General features: G+C 37.5%; 1 protein-coding gene across 1 annotated transcript; it reads right to left on the reverse strand.

The window, feature by feature from the left end:
* Positions 1-1294: 1294 nt before the first annotated feature.
* LOC116264228 (ATPase 10, plasma membrane-type) lies at positions 1295-15770 on the reverse strand. The gene is made up of 22 exons (XM_031644331.2): positions 15560-15770; positions 14861-14982; positions 14632-14751; positions 14374-14472; positions 13923-14060; positions 12153-12287; positions 11575-11754; positions 9063-9269; positions 8865-8984; positions 8434-8553; positions 7838-7960; positions 6887-6991; positions 6409-6553; positions 5476-5637; positions 5101-5339; positions 4989-5021; positions 4826-4907; positions 3108-3268; positions 2802-2975; positions 2530-2712; positions 2149-2321; positions 1295-1756 (listed from the first exon to the last, which is right to left on the reverse strand). The coding sequence occupies exons 2-22, from the start codon at positions 14921-14923 to the stop codon at positions 1660-1662; spliced, it is 2859 nt and encodes a 952-aa protein (XP_031500191.1). The 5' UTR covers positions 14924-14982; positions 15560-15770; the 3' UTR covers positions 1295-1659.
* Between the last annotated feature and the right edge of the window lie 512 nt (positions 15771-16282).

Below are 16282 nucleotides of genomic sequence, written 5' to 3' on the forward strand. Positions count from 1 at the left end.
GTCAAGCATAAAAAACTAGCTGCAGCTATGGTGCTTTCGAAAGAATTATTGGTGATGACATCTCGATCACGTGCAGGCTTGCAATGGCCACAGTTTAGTTTGTGTTCCTCTTTATGATACATTAGGTAATATTCTCTTTACATGATCAGAAAAATGACTTTTCGTACATGATCAGAAAAATGACTTTTCGTACATGATCAGAAAAGTTATTAGATGAATCATTGGAGTCGGTGTTCACCGAATAATTTCTTGTTGAATTGATGATTGATAATGATATCATGATTTGCAAATTGCAATTTTGATTTTATTATTTGATAATTTTGTGGTTTAGAGACAATTTTTTGTCATATATATATATTATAATAATAAATTAATAATAATAAATATCCTCGCCGCACCTAAAATTTTTGAGATGTACCGTACCAGCACGCACCCCACACCTATGTGACATAGAGATTAAAATCTAACTGTGACTCTTAAAGCCTACAAGACTATTGAAGGATAAAAGATTCACCAGTAGAACTTCTTGAAAAGTTAAGATGCTACATAATCTTATCTGTACATCCAAATAAACCGATCAAACACTTCCTGTGCCATGAGTGATGTAGGTAACGTCAGTACACATTTGGAAAATTATTAAAGCCTGAAATGTAACCGCACTAAATTGCTGCAGTTTGCATCAAACATTCTAATTAATATCAATGTTTCTCGAAGGGTTTGAGCTCAAAATTTTCAGGAAAAAGGAAGAACAGCTTTGCCACTGCATAGGACTGGGACCAATCTACATAATCCCTGAGAAGCAACCTTTTTGGAGTCGGGAAAAGTGTATGTTGGAGCTGCCTAGTGGTCCTTGAGGTATTAGCTGTCTGAAATATTACCATTCTGTTGTCTCATTATTCTCTTGGTGTTGTCCTCATAAAACTTTGTGGTTGGGCACATCCACAGGCGTTGGATGATTAGAATTTTGATTCTGGAATCAAAATTCCAGAACCAATTTTCTAACTCAATAAAATATAACTTGTTTGATAAAATTAAAATTAAAATTCTAGAATTATGAATTAAAGTCTTAGGCGTTATGCCTTTGGAATCATAATTCTACCCCCTAGGGTGGGATCATAATTCTAGAATTTCGATTTTGGAATGAACCTGTAATTTTAGAATCAAAATTCTTTAATTCTAGAATTTTGATTTTGGAATGAACCTGTAATTTTAGAATCAAAATTCTTTGTTTGATAATACAATTCTCATTTAAAAAAAAATGAGAATAATGATTCAAGAGTTCGATTGATTCCAATTGAATCAAAATCCTACTAAAAGTACCTGCATTTACCAAAACACAGCTCTGCGAAACTGAGAGCATTTATTGTAACAAGCTCATATTTGACATTGCTTAACAAAAATTATGGGAAAATGGAAACTACCCGCTGAAAAAAAAGATGAAAGAGCTCAAATGCAATTTGCAACATGCTGAAGGCACCCCTGTAAATTTTTAGTAGTGGGAATCGGTTGCAGTGAATGGAAGTGAATGTGACCAATATCTATCATCCAATCAATTAGCCTTGAGATGCATCACTCTTGAACTATCCACCATGCTCCAAGGATCACAAAGCTATAACAACAAAAGCCTCATAAAGGTTAATGAGTGCCTCATTGACAGCTTCAAACAGTATAGGCTCCTTGAATTGTATTTATGTCTAAATTTTTCAACCTAACAACAGATTCCACGTGCCCCCTTAATGTATGCAGCTCCCTCAACCTGCAAAACACACCGCAAAATGAAACCAGTTACTTATTTTTTGAAAGACAAAGAAGCACCTTGAGCTTCAGCAATTTCTCTTGTAGTAATTTATTCAGAAATGAATAGGCTGGAGCACCTCAAAGACTATAAGAATTGAATATCTAACTATGGCTCCAAGCAAATGAAATTTGCAGTACTTATTTGCTTGAAATGAGCCAGCACTTCAATTGTTACTTATTTTATTCACCATTTTCAGCTTTTTTTGTATTTGAAAAGGAAAAACATTTCACTGCATGGTGAACTCATTTATAAGGAAGGAAGATGTACTTTTTTTCAGATATTAAGTGAACATATGCGCATCAGTCTAATAAATCTAAACAGAGAAATCAATAAAGTGCCAAGAAGCCTACCTGGCTATTTCAGCACGTCGCCTAGCCTGTTCAGCTATTAATGTTGAACTAGAATTTTTGCTTCCATTGGTCTCTAATTCAGAAGGAAATAATCCATATAAAGATCTCTGCGAAATTGCCCACTTAACTTCTCTGTCTTCTCTTCCATAATCTTTCTTAGAGGTAAATGCAGTCTGATAAAGGAACAAGACAAAGACTTAGATGTCAATACATGCGTGCATTGTAACATACGCAGTGGTGAGTGCATCTTTTATGCATCCAATGAAGCACTGTAGAGTAAGATTTAGTCTTTGATATTTTTCTTCCACCAGAACAATCAACAAGTGCATGGGAAATGAACTGCCAAATTGGCAAAAAAAAAAAAAAAGCAGCAACTATCACCTTTCTTTCAAAAAGGAGACTCCAAGCATCTCCACTTAAACAATAGCGGATGGTGAACTTGATAATGTCCAAAGGTGCATAAAAGATGACACTGTAAATCCAAATAACACCAGCCCAGCCCCAACCAATGCCGCTGAGTGAAGCAAAACCAATATGTGCATAAACTGCAATTAACGTTGCAACCTGCAACAAGCAAGAAAATGACAGGATCAACATGTACCATGCTAATCAAACCAGCTTGGACCACAGAAGCTAAAATTTGGAAACATTACCAGCTGAGCCACCACAAATGCACACATTAAGAGAACTCCAGGTCTCTCCATAAATGACCAGCCTCGGCTGCGGGTCACAAAGATGAGGGCCTGGCTTATAATGCTAACTTGAAGATAAATGGCAGCTGAAATCTCTTCAGTGCTGTCTTGCAAGGAATGCACATGGAAATGAGTCTGTAAAGAAAGTGCAATCATGAGAAGAAGGATGTGACGACGAGAAAATAAAGAGGGTAAATCTCAGTGAGTAGATAAAGCAATGTATATAAAAAAAACTAAAAAAGTGTATACATCTTGTAATAACAATACCTCAAAGAAAGTGGTACTTGTAATAGCCCAGTAAAAGAGCACAGTGATAAGTGCAAGGTAAGTTCCAATGACGATGCCCGTAGCAAAGATCTCGTTCAACTTCCAACTGTCTGGTTTTGGAGATGGTTTGACACGGTCTTTGGATATAGTCATGATAGTCCCTGATAAAATTCATGATAAAACGAGTGGTCAAAATCTGCAACCTCTAATATAAAGACATCATGGCAACTATTTCAGAAAAAGGCTATTTGTATGGCCAAATTCACTTCTTTCCTAATTTATTTCAAATAATAGGTAGTTATATCAAACATCTCCTGCTCCTACCATCTGTTCGAGTGGTCAATGCATCCAAATCTTCTTTTTACCATCTCCGTGTGAGTGTGTGAGTTTGGTGTTGGATTGCAAGCATATTTCTGGCATCAACAAATAGCTATATACCAACTGATGTTTGTTTCCTAACATGCTTGCAGGCAGAAAAGAAAACCATTCCACAAAATATGCCTAAATAGTGTCATGCAGTAATAGTTTCCTACTTGTAGTGGACAATTATATGCACTCTGTTTGGATGAAACTTCATGAAAGCAGTTACAATCTATTAGCATATAGTATAGAAAAGAGTTAGCATCTTAAGGAATGAAATTATTTGCTTGAACAAAATTTTAGATAATAGTGAAGCAACATATTTGCAAGAATAAACTGTGTCATATCACATGATATGAAGCTAGATAAGTAGTTCAAAGATAGATGGGCCTTTATGATGCTGCTGAGTTTCAAATCCATCCAAGATCATCCTTGATAGCATAGCTAGAAATATCAGTCTAGGAAATTTGCTAAGAAAATTTTTCGCAAAGCTTTATCTTTATTCATTTCTTGTAGCATCCTATTATAAAAGTTTAATCTCGTATCTAAGATTGTGAGAAATCTCGGGAGACTTATAAGGGGTCAACTAAGTGATTGATTGTCCTATTTCCTAGCTTTTTTGGGGTTGGAACCGAAGCAACATAAGGATATGTTATGATCCGTTAAACTAGAAGCCTGAGTCCAATGTGGGAGTAGGTCAGGTTTTTATAACTGGTATTAGAGTTAGTTCAACACTTGGACCCACAGTCCCACACATGCAGACATGTGTGCCTTAAGGGGAGTAGATTATAATGCCTTACTTGAAAAGCTTAATCTTGTGCAGAAGATTGTGAAGAATCTTAGGAGACTTATAAGATGGTTACTTAAGTGATTGGTAGTCCTAGTTCATAGCCTTTTTGAGACTGAAACTGAAGCTTATAGGAGCCAAGGTTAGATCGGAGGCCTGAGCCCAGTATGAGTAGGGAATTATAATCTACTCCCCTTAAGGTACTTTTGCAGATATTATCAGCTAGCTTCAAAATGGCAACAATTTTTATGGCATTTGTGAACCTTTTTGGGTAAGCTCCTGATATAAAAAGCAAAAACTTTATGATGCAGCTTTCATTAATTCCTATCCCCTTAACAGAAGCAAGTGAAACACTTCCCTAGAAGATTTTTGAATGACTTGAATAGGGGCAATTAAAAGCTGCATGACTGGTTCATATAAACACCACCACAACATCAGTAGTACTTCGGCATGTCACTGACATATTCTCAATCTCCAACAAAGACATGTGAAGCATGAAGAAAAGGCATAATGTAATGCAGCAGGATCACTGGATACTGTAAAGGAACTAACAAGTGGGAACAAAGGTTACCATCATTCAGAATTGCTATAATCAAAACCATGAAAGGAGGGAAGTCATATTCCCAAATTAACGCAAGAAGTACAAAGCCAAGCTGCAGCAAAAGGTAAACCTATTAGTTGTGCAATAATAAATACTATAAAATACAAAGTAAAATAAAGTGAGACTAGCTTACCACAATACGGATGGTTATGGACACAGCATATATCTGCGGTAGTTAAGGTGGGTCCACAATCAGAACCACATTCAGACGTAAAGCAGGAAAATAAAATAAAGTTGTCACTTACAGTGTAATTTTTCATTCTCTGAAAAATGGCTCGACTAGTTAAAACAGCACTTATGATGACACTCAGACCAGGCTCTGTTAACACAATATCAGCTGCACTCCTAGCTGCATCAGTGGCATCTGCTACTGCAATTCCGATATCTGCCTTCTTCAGAGCTGGTGCATCGTTAACACCATCTCCTGTCATTCCACATATGTGCTTCTTTTCTTGAAGGATCTTCACAATTTCATATTTATGTTCTGAATATCATGAAATAGTGAGCAACCACAAAATGTTCATGATCATATTAATTCCTGAAAAGAGTTTAAGAACCAAAAGTCTAATGTACAATTCAGGAGGTCATCATATCTCAAATATCTGATCTGATTCATTTACCAGGAAATACACCAGCAAAGCCATCAGCCTTTTCAATAAGCTCATCAACAGGTAATACTTCATTTTCGTCTTTGTCACGTCCTAGCAATGATGAAGCGGGGTACATATTTGTTCCCATGCCAAGGCGACGACCAGTCTCCTTTGCAATTGCCAACTGATCACCTGATTAGAATGACAAGTACATGAATAAAGAAAAAGCATCTTCAGAATCAAAAAGTGTGTCCAAGTACCAAGGTTATCAAAACTATGGTCTATCTGTTCCGTAGCTAAACTCTTCATCTAGTGAAAGCTACAAGCAACCGAGGATCTGACGCAGCAGAATTCCACCATAGGGAAGGAAATAATGGAGAGAAATAGACGATGTGAAGCAGATCAAGTAGCATTGCTTAGGCTAACGAATGCATGTCTGCCCTTGAGTAGAATGAAAACAGGAACAAATCAGAATATGGATATTTTAACCTAATCAGTTTACTAGATTCTTTCAGCAACCGTTGCTTCCAATTAGAAGTGAATCTACTTAGTTCAAATTGCAAAATTTAGCATAAAGCATTGAGCTTTTGCTTCTTTACTACTTCACGTAATTATGGGATACCAGAACCATGGAGAAATTGAATTTATGCAAATGAATTTTCTAGATTCCCTAAAAAATGAGTATTACATTCACCATTCCAAGAGACATTCCGTAAACAAAATGTGTCTGTATGTAGTCAACATAATGTTAATCAACTAACATTTATTGTGGATCAGCTTTGCATAAAATAGCAAGTGGCACTGAAAAGGTAAAATGGAAGTCAACGCTACCTATATTTTAGTAAAATGCTACAAAAAGCTGAATTTATGCATAAGAATTGCACATTCACCCACTGAAAGAATATAGAAGTCAAAATACTGAAATTTAGTACTGAAAAGGAATATAGCAGAACAATAATTCACCTGTAATCATCTTCACACAAACACCAAGATTAAGTGCTCTACGTATTGTTTCAGCACTGTCATGTCTAGGTGGATCAAACAATGGCAACAGCCCACAGAACGTCCATGGACCTCCAGGACTTTCCTTTGATTTATCAGGCACGTCCTGTATATGGAGGTAAAATGTTCTTTATCATGATGGAGGTTGAACACATAGATCATGTAAAGAAACTAACTTCAGCTAGCAAACAAATTTATGCTCAAACACAAGGAAACCAACATGTGCATTACATTCTGTTAGATGCATTTATTTGTTTTCAAACCAGTGATCCGTTATAAAACAAAAAGAACACCAGAAACTGAAATGTCAACTTGATCAATATCTTTCTTTCTCATGGTTATGTGGGTAATGATTAGGTGCAGAGTCACCATCTGAAAGACAGAATCGGAGGCCTAATAAATTTAACAAAATTATGAAAACAAGAATCTTTACAGCAACCTGATAAGCAACTGCAAGGGACCGCAATCCTCGTTCTGCAAACTTGTCAATGATAGCATGGACCTTGCCAGCAATTTCATCTTTCTCCTGGCATAGATTTAGGATCTGGAAGAAAGGAAGACATGGGTGTAAGTCATACTGTCTAAAAGGCCCAGAAGTTTCTGTCATGTGATGAGCAAATTACAGGTTTTCTTTCTGATGAACATTTAAGCTGTTTTCCAAGATGTTCTTTTTTTCTATACCACATGATATGATGGGAAAATTTATTAATGCATGAGGATTATTTCTGAGTCCAAGTATTCATAGAAATTTGCTTTTATAGGAATCATACTGCATATATGAATTGGTAATTCTTTTTTTTATATAAAAGAAATACTGCATATATGAATCAGTAATACTTTTTCTATATAAAAGAATATATCTAAGAAGCTCTGAGATCAAATATTCATATTCAAGTACTGTTTTCCACAAGCATCAAATTTGAGGTTGAAGGTACAGAGATGGAAAAAGGAAACTGAAGTCTAGAATTTGGCTACCAAATGTGAACATTTTATCGACATTATGAACTTGAATAGGTTTTACTGTGCCCAAGTACTTTATTTGTCGATCAAATATTAAAATTTAATCACTTCATGAACTTGCAGCTTTTGGAATTTTTAGTATGTCCAGCCATGGCATTTTAGAAAAGGGCAAACATATGCAACATCTTTGGAGTCAATGGAAATAGAATATTTTCAATGAAATTATATTAACCAATATCAAAACATTTAAAGCATTCTAAGCAAGTGATAGAAGGAAAGTTTCACATATACATGTGGAGTTATTATTAAGAGAAATAATTAAAGAGCAATCACATCCTTTAGGAAACTTGGTTGCGGAAGCAGTTCAAATCTCATGAAAATGCATCACTGCTTGGCTTTTCTGCATGGAATTGTAGCATTCTAATAATACCTGCTCTGGGGCTCCTTTACTTGTACGATGCCAGTTCCCATCAGAATCAACATACGTTATTGCAGTGCGTTTGTCGACAGGATTAAAGGGAAGGAAATGGACTTCAGTGATGTTTGCGCGTGCCTGTATAAAAAGAGAGAGCCAGTTTCTTTCGTCTTTTAGGAGTGAAAATGTAAATGTAGTACAATTGAACAGGCAGGTGTATGAATTTTTCATGGATCATGTACTGTGCATATGACCACCATGGTCTCTTAGTCAAAAACATGCCTGCTTAATATGCATATGCATAAAGAGGATTCTTAAAAGCTTGAAAATTCACAAATCTGCAGCGCACCAAAATTTTAGAACTGAAACAGTATATTTGTGGTGGAAGGGAAAAAGCAATGTTGGGATTCCTAAAATAGCACCAAAGACATCGCTGGGATCAGAGCGATCAGATAAAGTTAGCATCCAGGACTTCTTTTCTTCAGAGTATGATACCATAAAAGGCATTAACGAGATGCCATGTGGGTATTTACACACACAATGCTACATATCAATATTGAAGGAAAATCATGTGTTGCATTTGATACTTTTAATTGGCCAAGTAACTATACCTCCTTTGGGTCAGCAAGCATGTTAATAATAGCTGTATCAATAGCATCTTGATTCTCAAGCCTTGCAGCTCGTGCTGCAAACAAGATCACTGTATCTTTATCCATGTCTTTGTTGAAAACCTGCAAAAGAAAGAGAAGGTCATTATCAAATGATTCTATTTTCCCAAATATGATTAACAAATCAATGCAGGAATGCAAATTCCCCCATAGTCAGCCCCTGGAAATGGAACAATCAAGCGCAAACACAAAGATGAATCATCATCTGTTGTGGACAAATTTCAAGCATGTTATAGGGCAAGACTTGGGTCAACTGCCAAAGTCTGAGCCTGGCGCTCATTTATTTGGGCAACTTTTAGATTTTGTGTCCAGGCCCAACACGTTTTGGCCCAGATATGTTTTTAACAATTTAAAAGAAAATAAGGGAATCTTACCTCAATAAGATTCTTATCTACAGTAAGACGATTCAAAGTTAGTGTTCCAGTTTTATCACTGCAAAGAACATCCATTCCAGCCATTTCTTCAATGGCAGTCATCCTCTTCGTAATAGCACCCTGTTGGAAATGGAATCTTATAATTTGATACAACACTGCTGATGGAATTCAACTGCAGAGGTTATGCATGAGTTCGACCTGCTGCGAGAGTCTATGGGAACCAATTGCAAGCGTCACAGACAGCACAGTTGGCATAGCAATGGGAATTCCTCCAATTAAGAGTACAAGAAGATTGTTGATGCCCTTTCTGTATGAACGATGTTGGATAGGGTACATTACTATGATTTCAAGGATCATTCCAACAGCTATTGAGCAAATACAGAAGTTTCCAATGGCTGTAAGCACCTGGCCAATAGACCAATCAAAGATTAGTATCTTAAGCAACATGAAATTGCACTAAATTTTCACTTTAATAACACTAGATAAACAAAGCTGCAAATCATTGCACCTCAGGTCAAGTTACTTTACTTTTTACGGTACGGTTGTTGTACCATGGATGATGAGGGCTTAGCAAACATGAACACACGGGTACTGCTCTTAAGGAGCAATGTCGTATCAGTACGATACTGATACGGGTACCTGTACACAACTGGGTGTGGCTTGGATACGTGTACCGGGTATGATCAACGTACGTATCTGGTATCTTTTGGCTAGGGTTTCCCTTTTTAGGGTTTTCTTTTTTTTTTTAACTTCTAAAGAAAACATCGGGCCGCCCTCGAGGGCTCTGCGTATTACCCACAGCAGCAAAGCATGTGGAGTTGTCCGGGGACGTTGGCTGCTCCATTAACTGGTTTCTGGTAGTTTCCGCGAGAGGTAATGTCTTCCTGTTCTTCCTGTTCACCGACTTTCCCATCGACTGATTTGGGCGTTTTTTGTGAAGCTTCATATTTAACTTTTTTTTTTTCTTCGGAAGTCACCCATCGTCCAGTCACTTCCGGTGGCAGGTTTATAACTGTCTGCCCTTATGACCTGTGCATCAACTTTTTTTTTTTCTTCAAAAATCATATTTCAAAAATCATATTGTCTGTCATTTCTTTTTACATTTATATGAAACCATATTTTTTTTAGATAACCGTGCATTTGTGCGTGCTCCTATGTTATTGTCTATAACTACCCATTCCATTTCAGCATTTAGCATTTTAATTCCAGTTCCATAACGCTGAGACATGGTTCTACCCATTCCATTTCAGCATTTAGCATTTCAATTCCAGTTCCATAACGCTGAGACCTGGTTCTACCCATTCCATTTCAGCATTTAGCATTTCAATTCCAGTTCCACAACACTGAGACATGGTTCGTATTTGACTGTCTAAGGGGCTGCTTAGTTGTTGGGTAAATGATTTTTCTTTGCAACTTTGCAATATATGCAGCATCGCAAGAACCATTGGTATATATCTCCTATGTTGTTGTTTATGTTTATATATATATATACACGGTCGTACCCTACACCCAAGTTTTTTAATGGTCTGTACTGCACCAGCACCCATACCAGGTATGTGACATAAGAAACGGCATTCACACCATTATAAATCATGGTCAAGTATCTCCAATGTGTTAAAATGACGACAAACTGGCATACTTTGGTGTGAGTAAAACTATTCTCCTGTTTGTTTCATATTGCAACCACGGTTTCAACTCGACACCAATTATTACAAAACAGCATATACTAAAACCAAATATGATAAAATCAGCATGAGAGAATATAAAATGAAAAACATTATTTAGGAGGCTTCTTATCATCTGAGAATTCCTTTTTCAGTATTCGTACTTTTAGAGTGTCATCATCCATTTTCAATCAAACTAATAAAGTGAGGTAAAGAGGATAACATAAGAGATAAGATTTATGTGGACCTTTAACTGTAAATTTGCCAAAAGAGAACCAAAGCGGCATGGATTTTGCGTACTGTTCTCACATGGAACTATCCTCTTATCTTCATAAATGGTTGTTTTGGAAATTATGTCTTACTACCAACTTATTATTGATTTGTAATATTGAATTGTCCAAAAAAGCCCAAACAGTTCCTGATAGAAGGAAAGAACTTCTAACATATAACACAATATCTCTTTGAAGAGAAATTCCCAAAGTATTAAACATTGCACAGAATCAAAGTCATGATAAAACCCAACAATGACATTGATGTACCATTTTTGTCGTGTCTATGTATAGGTTTTGGATCTTTCCTACAACCAGCTGTTAGAGAATTAAGTCGTAAAGGATGTCAGCTATTACTTTTTGCAAGTGAACAAGCCACAAGAGTGAGAAAGTGCAGAAACACTAAAAACATGATGTTTTTGTGGATATACAAGCCAAATGCAACAAATTTTCTTTCAGAAACACTTCCATGTTAACAAGGTCCCCCAAAAATAGTGGATTGGTAAAATCGTAAGCTGCTTAACTTCCACACAGTAGGATATATTGGAGACGTGCACGGTGCACGTCTTTTAGGCTGTAACAACTAAAAAATCAGACTGGCTTCTAGAACGAGGGACTGTCGGAAATGGACTCGACAAACAGTGAAAGTAGCAAGACGCTCTCTCATTGATTAATCACAAAACAAGCAACCTTGCTTTCATGACTACTGACAATCTTGTGCATATAGTAAATAGACAGACTCGGCTAAAAGTAAGTTATCAATCCTCCATATCTTACCTTTTGAAAATGTCCAATAACCTCTGTGGTGTCAACAAGATGAGCTGCCTTCCCAAAAAAGGAATGAACACCAGTAGCAATTACAACAGCTTCAATCTCTCCATGTTTACAAGTTGACCCAGAATAAACCTCATCGCCAGTCTTCCTTGTGACTGGAAGGGACTCTCCCGTCAATGCTGACTACAGCAGAAAATCATGAAAACTATTACATTACGAATTCAAATGTTGAAAGAGGATGATTCACAAAAAACTCGTCTTTTTCAAAAAAGACTAGATAAAAACGTTAAAAACAACGAAAACGAAACAAAAGGCCTCTTTTTTTAGGAAAACTTTAAAATGATTTTTTTTCGTTTTTATCATTTTTTTCTCATTATCTTCACATTATTTTTGTTTCAAAATTAAAACTTAAGTGAAGTTATTTATTTATTTATTAACTTAAGTAAAGGTAGTGTATGCTTTCCAATTGTCACAAATCAAGGCAACTCAGACAACTGAAAACATGCATGCATGGTGTTTGTCTTGCATTAAACTGCTAAACATAAGTAATTTCAACACTTTAAGAATCATTAATCATTTACCTGGTCAATCTTAAGGGGGTCTCCCTCAAGCAGACGAGCATCTGCTGGAATAATATCCCCAAGTTTTATGCTAATTATGTCTCCTGGCACCAGAATAGCAGCATCCTTTTCCTGCCATTGTCCATCTCTAAGAACCTGAACAAAAGATGGCCATTGCAATCCTACCAATAGTCAAATATCCATCTAAAGAAAAAAAGCTGGGAAAGGAAACTTACAGCTATCCATCCATTTCACCGTGAAAAACTGTCATGGTGGAATACTTAAGATACCATTGGTTGGAAGGACAACTGTTTTTAGGACACATGTCCTCAAGAAAATTGTCTTAAAGAATAAGAGACAAAGAGTTATTGTTTATATGAACCATTTGCTTACTTAGACAACATTTTGAACTTGTCTTGTTTGTAGTTGTTTAAATCGATGACCAACATGTTTTAGCACATGCTTTGCACTTCTACTTTTCTTCCTCTTATAAACACAAGATAAAATATATGAATTAATAAAAATACTTTTTCTTTTTCTACAAATAGGCTACCCAAAATTCACATTAAAAAAAAATCTTAAAACATATTAAAAATATAAGAAAAAATATTCTTTTTTTACTTTTTTCACTACTGAGAAATTTAAAACAAACATACAATGAGAACATAGCTAATACAATATGAAAAAAATCATCTGTATTATTGTACATTCAGATTAACAATCTCATCATCACTATTCTTTCTTTCACTCTCACCCACTCTCTTTCTCACCATCATTATTGTTCCTCTCACTCTCACCCACTCTCTTTATCACCATCACTATTCTTTCTTTTTCTTTTATAGTGTTTTTTTCTCTACACAGTCTTTCATCGTCTGTTGCCTTTTAGACCCCTTCCATTGGGCTCTTTTCTTTTTTTTCTTTTTTTTGAGGGTGGGGGGTGCATTTTGCTGTCATGGCGTCTTTTTTATTTCAGTAAGCATTTGAGGTACATTACACTTTTAAGTTCTCTATACTTCTTTTTTATTGATTTTCTAGATTATTGTGGTCTTCCCTGTTTCTTGGGGTAGAAGATTGACAGGGAAAGAGGATGAAGGAATCGTCGCCGAAGATGAAGGTTGTGGCGGAGGAAGGAAGGGGGGATCTGAAGCGCATTCTGTTTGGGATCGCGGCTTCCTCGAGCTTGTGGGAAAAGAGGAAGGAGTACGTCAAGCTGTGGTGGAGGCCGGAGCACACGAGCCGATGAGTAGCTATGCTCGACAAAGGGGAAGATCTATGGCAGTGGCTCGAAGAGGCGCAGATTTTTTATGGCGGGGAGGAGCAAATCTATGGCGGAAAACGAGAACGCAAGGAGAGAACAGAGAATGGCAAGCGAGGTTTTGGTTTTTTCGGACGAGGGTTTCGTGCTTTTGATTTCGAGCGACGAAGCCTCGTGTTCCACAGTTCCAGGGGAAGGGTGTTTCGATCAAGAACGCCTTTACGTTCTCCAAGACCAAAAGAACGCCGTGTCCTCAACACTCGTCTCCAGAACAGGGCGTTATTGGAACCGTGTCTTACCGAAACCGAACGCCTTCGAATGGTGCAAAAAACAAAAACGTGTAGATACAGTGGTTACAATTTTCAATTAAGAATTTAGAATTATTTGCTAAATAGTTATCCTTATTTGCAAAATTATTATACCAGTAATGGTGCGTTTAAAATATTCATGGGTGCTGCTTTAGATCACGGTAGAATTCTACGTCCATGACAGTCATGGCCATGAAAGAATATATATCACAGATAGAAAGTACAAACCCTGGTCTTTGGAGCGAGTCGAGCCATCAGGGCAGCTGCTGCATTTCCAGCATTATTTTCCTCAATAAAACTAATGGTAGAGTTTATGAACAACAAACAGATAATTCCGACGAAGTCTTGCCAGTCAGGAGCCTCCCCCTGAAATATTATACAAGTTGATCATTAGGAAAGCAATTTGAGCATGTGCTGGATGGTTTATCTGACCTTGATGGCCAAGTTATATAAAAAAGACATCTTAAATGATGAACTTTATTAGGCTTGGAAACACAGTGCACTGTTGAATATGCTCTCTATGAGCTAATGCGATGGTCTTGCCATCCATAAACAGTCAGAAGTCAACAACTTCATACTCTAATTTCAGAATTGTAAATAGCATTGAGCCAATGCAGCCTCTAACCCAGCAAGACAGAACAGTAAAGTAAGAAACGCAAACGATTAGGTAAAAACTTACTCCTCCATTAGCAAGGCAAATTGACATCACTGCAGCTGCTTCCATAACCCACGACAAAGGATTCCACATAAAGCTTAGAAACTTCAAGAATTTGTTCTCCTGCAGTGCAATGCACCAAGATCACGTTCAGCCGTAAACTGAAGTTTTGGCCTTCTTACTACGTATCGGATTAATATAAATACAGGCATACAGCAGAAATGGTTGCAGAATTCACAAAGCAAAGTGTTGTCGACTCCACCAAGAGCGTTAGGGAATTACCGGCTTCTCCTCAAGCTTGTTGGGGCCAAAAATGAGCAAGCGAGCCTCGCCATCTGCTGATGTGAGTCCTGCTCGTGTTGTCCTCAGTTGATCAAATACTTCCTCTAAAGGCAAACGTTCCTGCAGTATGTCAATATTCATAAACATAAATCTTATGCTTTTGACAGTTTACCAACTTAGGATATTAAGAAAAAAGCACTTGGTTTCCTCGATTCATCAGCATTTGTACCAGGTCAATCGCATCCCGGTGGAAGTTTTCAGGTCCTAGTAGAGGTCTTTCCAGGTCCTCCATCTCTCAATGAGCGATCCAATTTATCGTCTTGTTGAACAAAATTCAACACCACCTCACCCCTGCAACAGAATCCAGCTCAAAAAACCGAGATGCCATTCCACCGTAACTCTCTTGTTCTCAAAATGGAAAGAGCATGCTATTGCAAATTCACAGCAGAACGACGACAACGCTCAAATGCTTCAATCTAATTTTTGATGTTCAGATCCAAGCGGTGATTACTGCACATTGTGTCAACATGATTAACAGGACTTTAATTGCAAAAATTTGAAATACAGTTTTCGTTTCAGTTCCTGACGCGGAAAACCTTTTCCAAGTACTTATTTTCCTAACGAATATTGAGGTAGAAACCATTGATTGAACTTAACGAGTTCAAGCACTGAATTTCCAAAGAAGTAAGGAAAAGCCAACTGCCTCTTAGGTGAAGATTCATAAGTTGAAATTACTAAACTACTGAGCTCTTTATTTTAGGTATGTAGAGCCAGGTTGGGCGCAAAGCGATGAAGGAGACAAAAGGAGGTAGAAATCACAGTCACTCAAGCACCATCTGCAGAGCCTAACTGAAATGGATTCTCACGAAAGCAAATCTAGCAAGCCATTCATAGAACTGGTATCCAAGAGAAATTAAAGTCCACTTACTCATGTAAGGCGTCCTTCCTTGAGGTGGGGAGGGGATTGGAGACAGAGGAGAAAAGAGGTCTCCACTTGAGAGGAGGAAATTCGCCACCACTACCAGAGACCCTTGGTGAGCTTTCACTTTGGGCAAGCAGAAGCCTTGTTGCTGTGCTAAAGACATCCCATTGGGGTGGTTTTAATTGGTATCTGTGAATGGTAGGGCGGGCAACCACCTTCTTCAGCAGTGGTGCTGGCAGTGGTAGTAAGCATAGTAGCTGCCGATGCTACTGATTGGTCTGTGGAGCCCGGCAGCCTCAGCGCTTGACTGACAGTTGGATCTTAGGTTCTACCAAGCGGTCTCCCCTTGAGAGTTCATGTCATCGTGGAGCATCCATCTCTCTTCCCCACTCCCTTCCTCTAACCTTCCGTCTCTCAACTTAACAGTCTTACCAACCTTTCAGCTGAAGCAACCTGGGTGAAGGGCGGAAACGTGGGGAATGTATTGCATTGCATCTGATCACAGTAAAGTCGTTTCGATAATTTTGGAAAAGGCGATAAACCTTCGTTTTACTTATTAACAAAATATTTCGCAAAAGGCCTCTTCTCTTCAACAACGACATATGACAGAAAAACGTTATGGTCAATGAATTAACACGGAAGCGTTTCTTTTTTCTTATCAGCACCTACCACCTAATCCTTATGCTGACCCGAGCATAGCTGGTCGGGCAGAGGCACGTTGGTATGAGC

This window comes from Nymphaea colorata, chromosome 11, assembly GCF_008831285.2.
Source record: "Nymphaea colorata isolate Beijing-Zhang1983 chromosome 11, ASM883128v2, whole genome shotgun sequence".
In the NCBI taxonomy this organism is placed as follows: Eukaryota; Viridiplantae; Streptophyta; class Magnoliopsida; order Nymphaeales; family Nymphaeaceae; genus Nymphaea; species Nymphaea colorata.

Coding starts and splice junctions, on each gene's coding strand:
- LOC116264228 (XM_031644331.2), bottom strand. CDS start 14,923: ATGGAGGACCTGGAAAGACCTCTACTAGGACCTGAAAACTTCCACCGG. Junction 9,270..11,574: donor TTATTGGACATTTTCAAAAG/GTAAGATATGGA, acceptor TCTATTGGCCAG/GTGCTTACAGCCATTGGAAA. Junction 8,554..8,864: donor TAGATAAGAATCTTATTGAG/GTAAGATTCCCT, acceptor TTTCTTTTGCAG/GTTTTCAACAAAGACATGGA.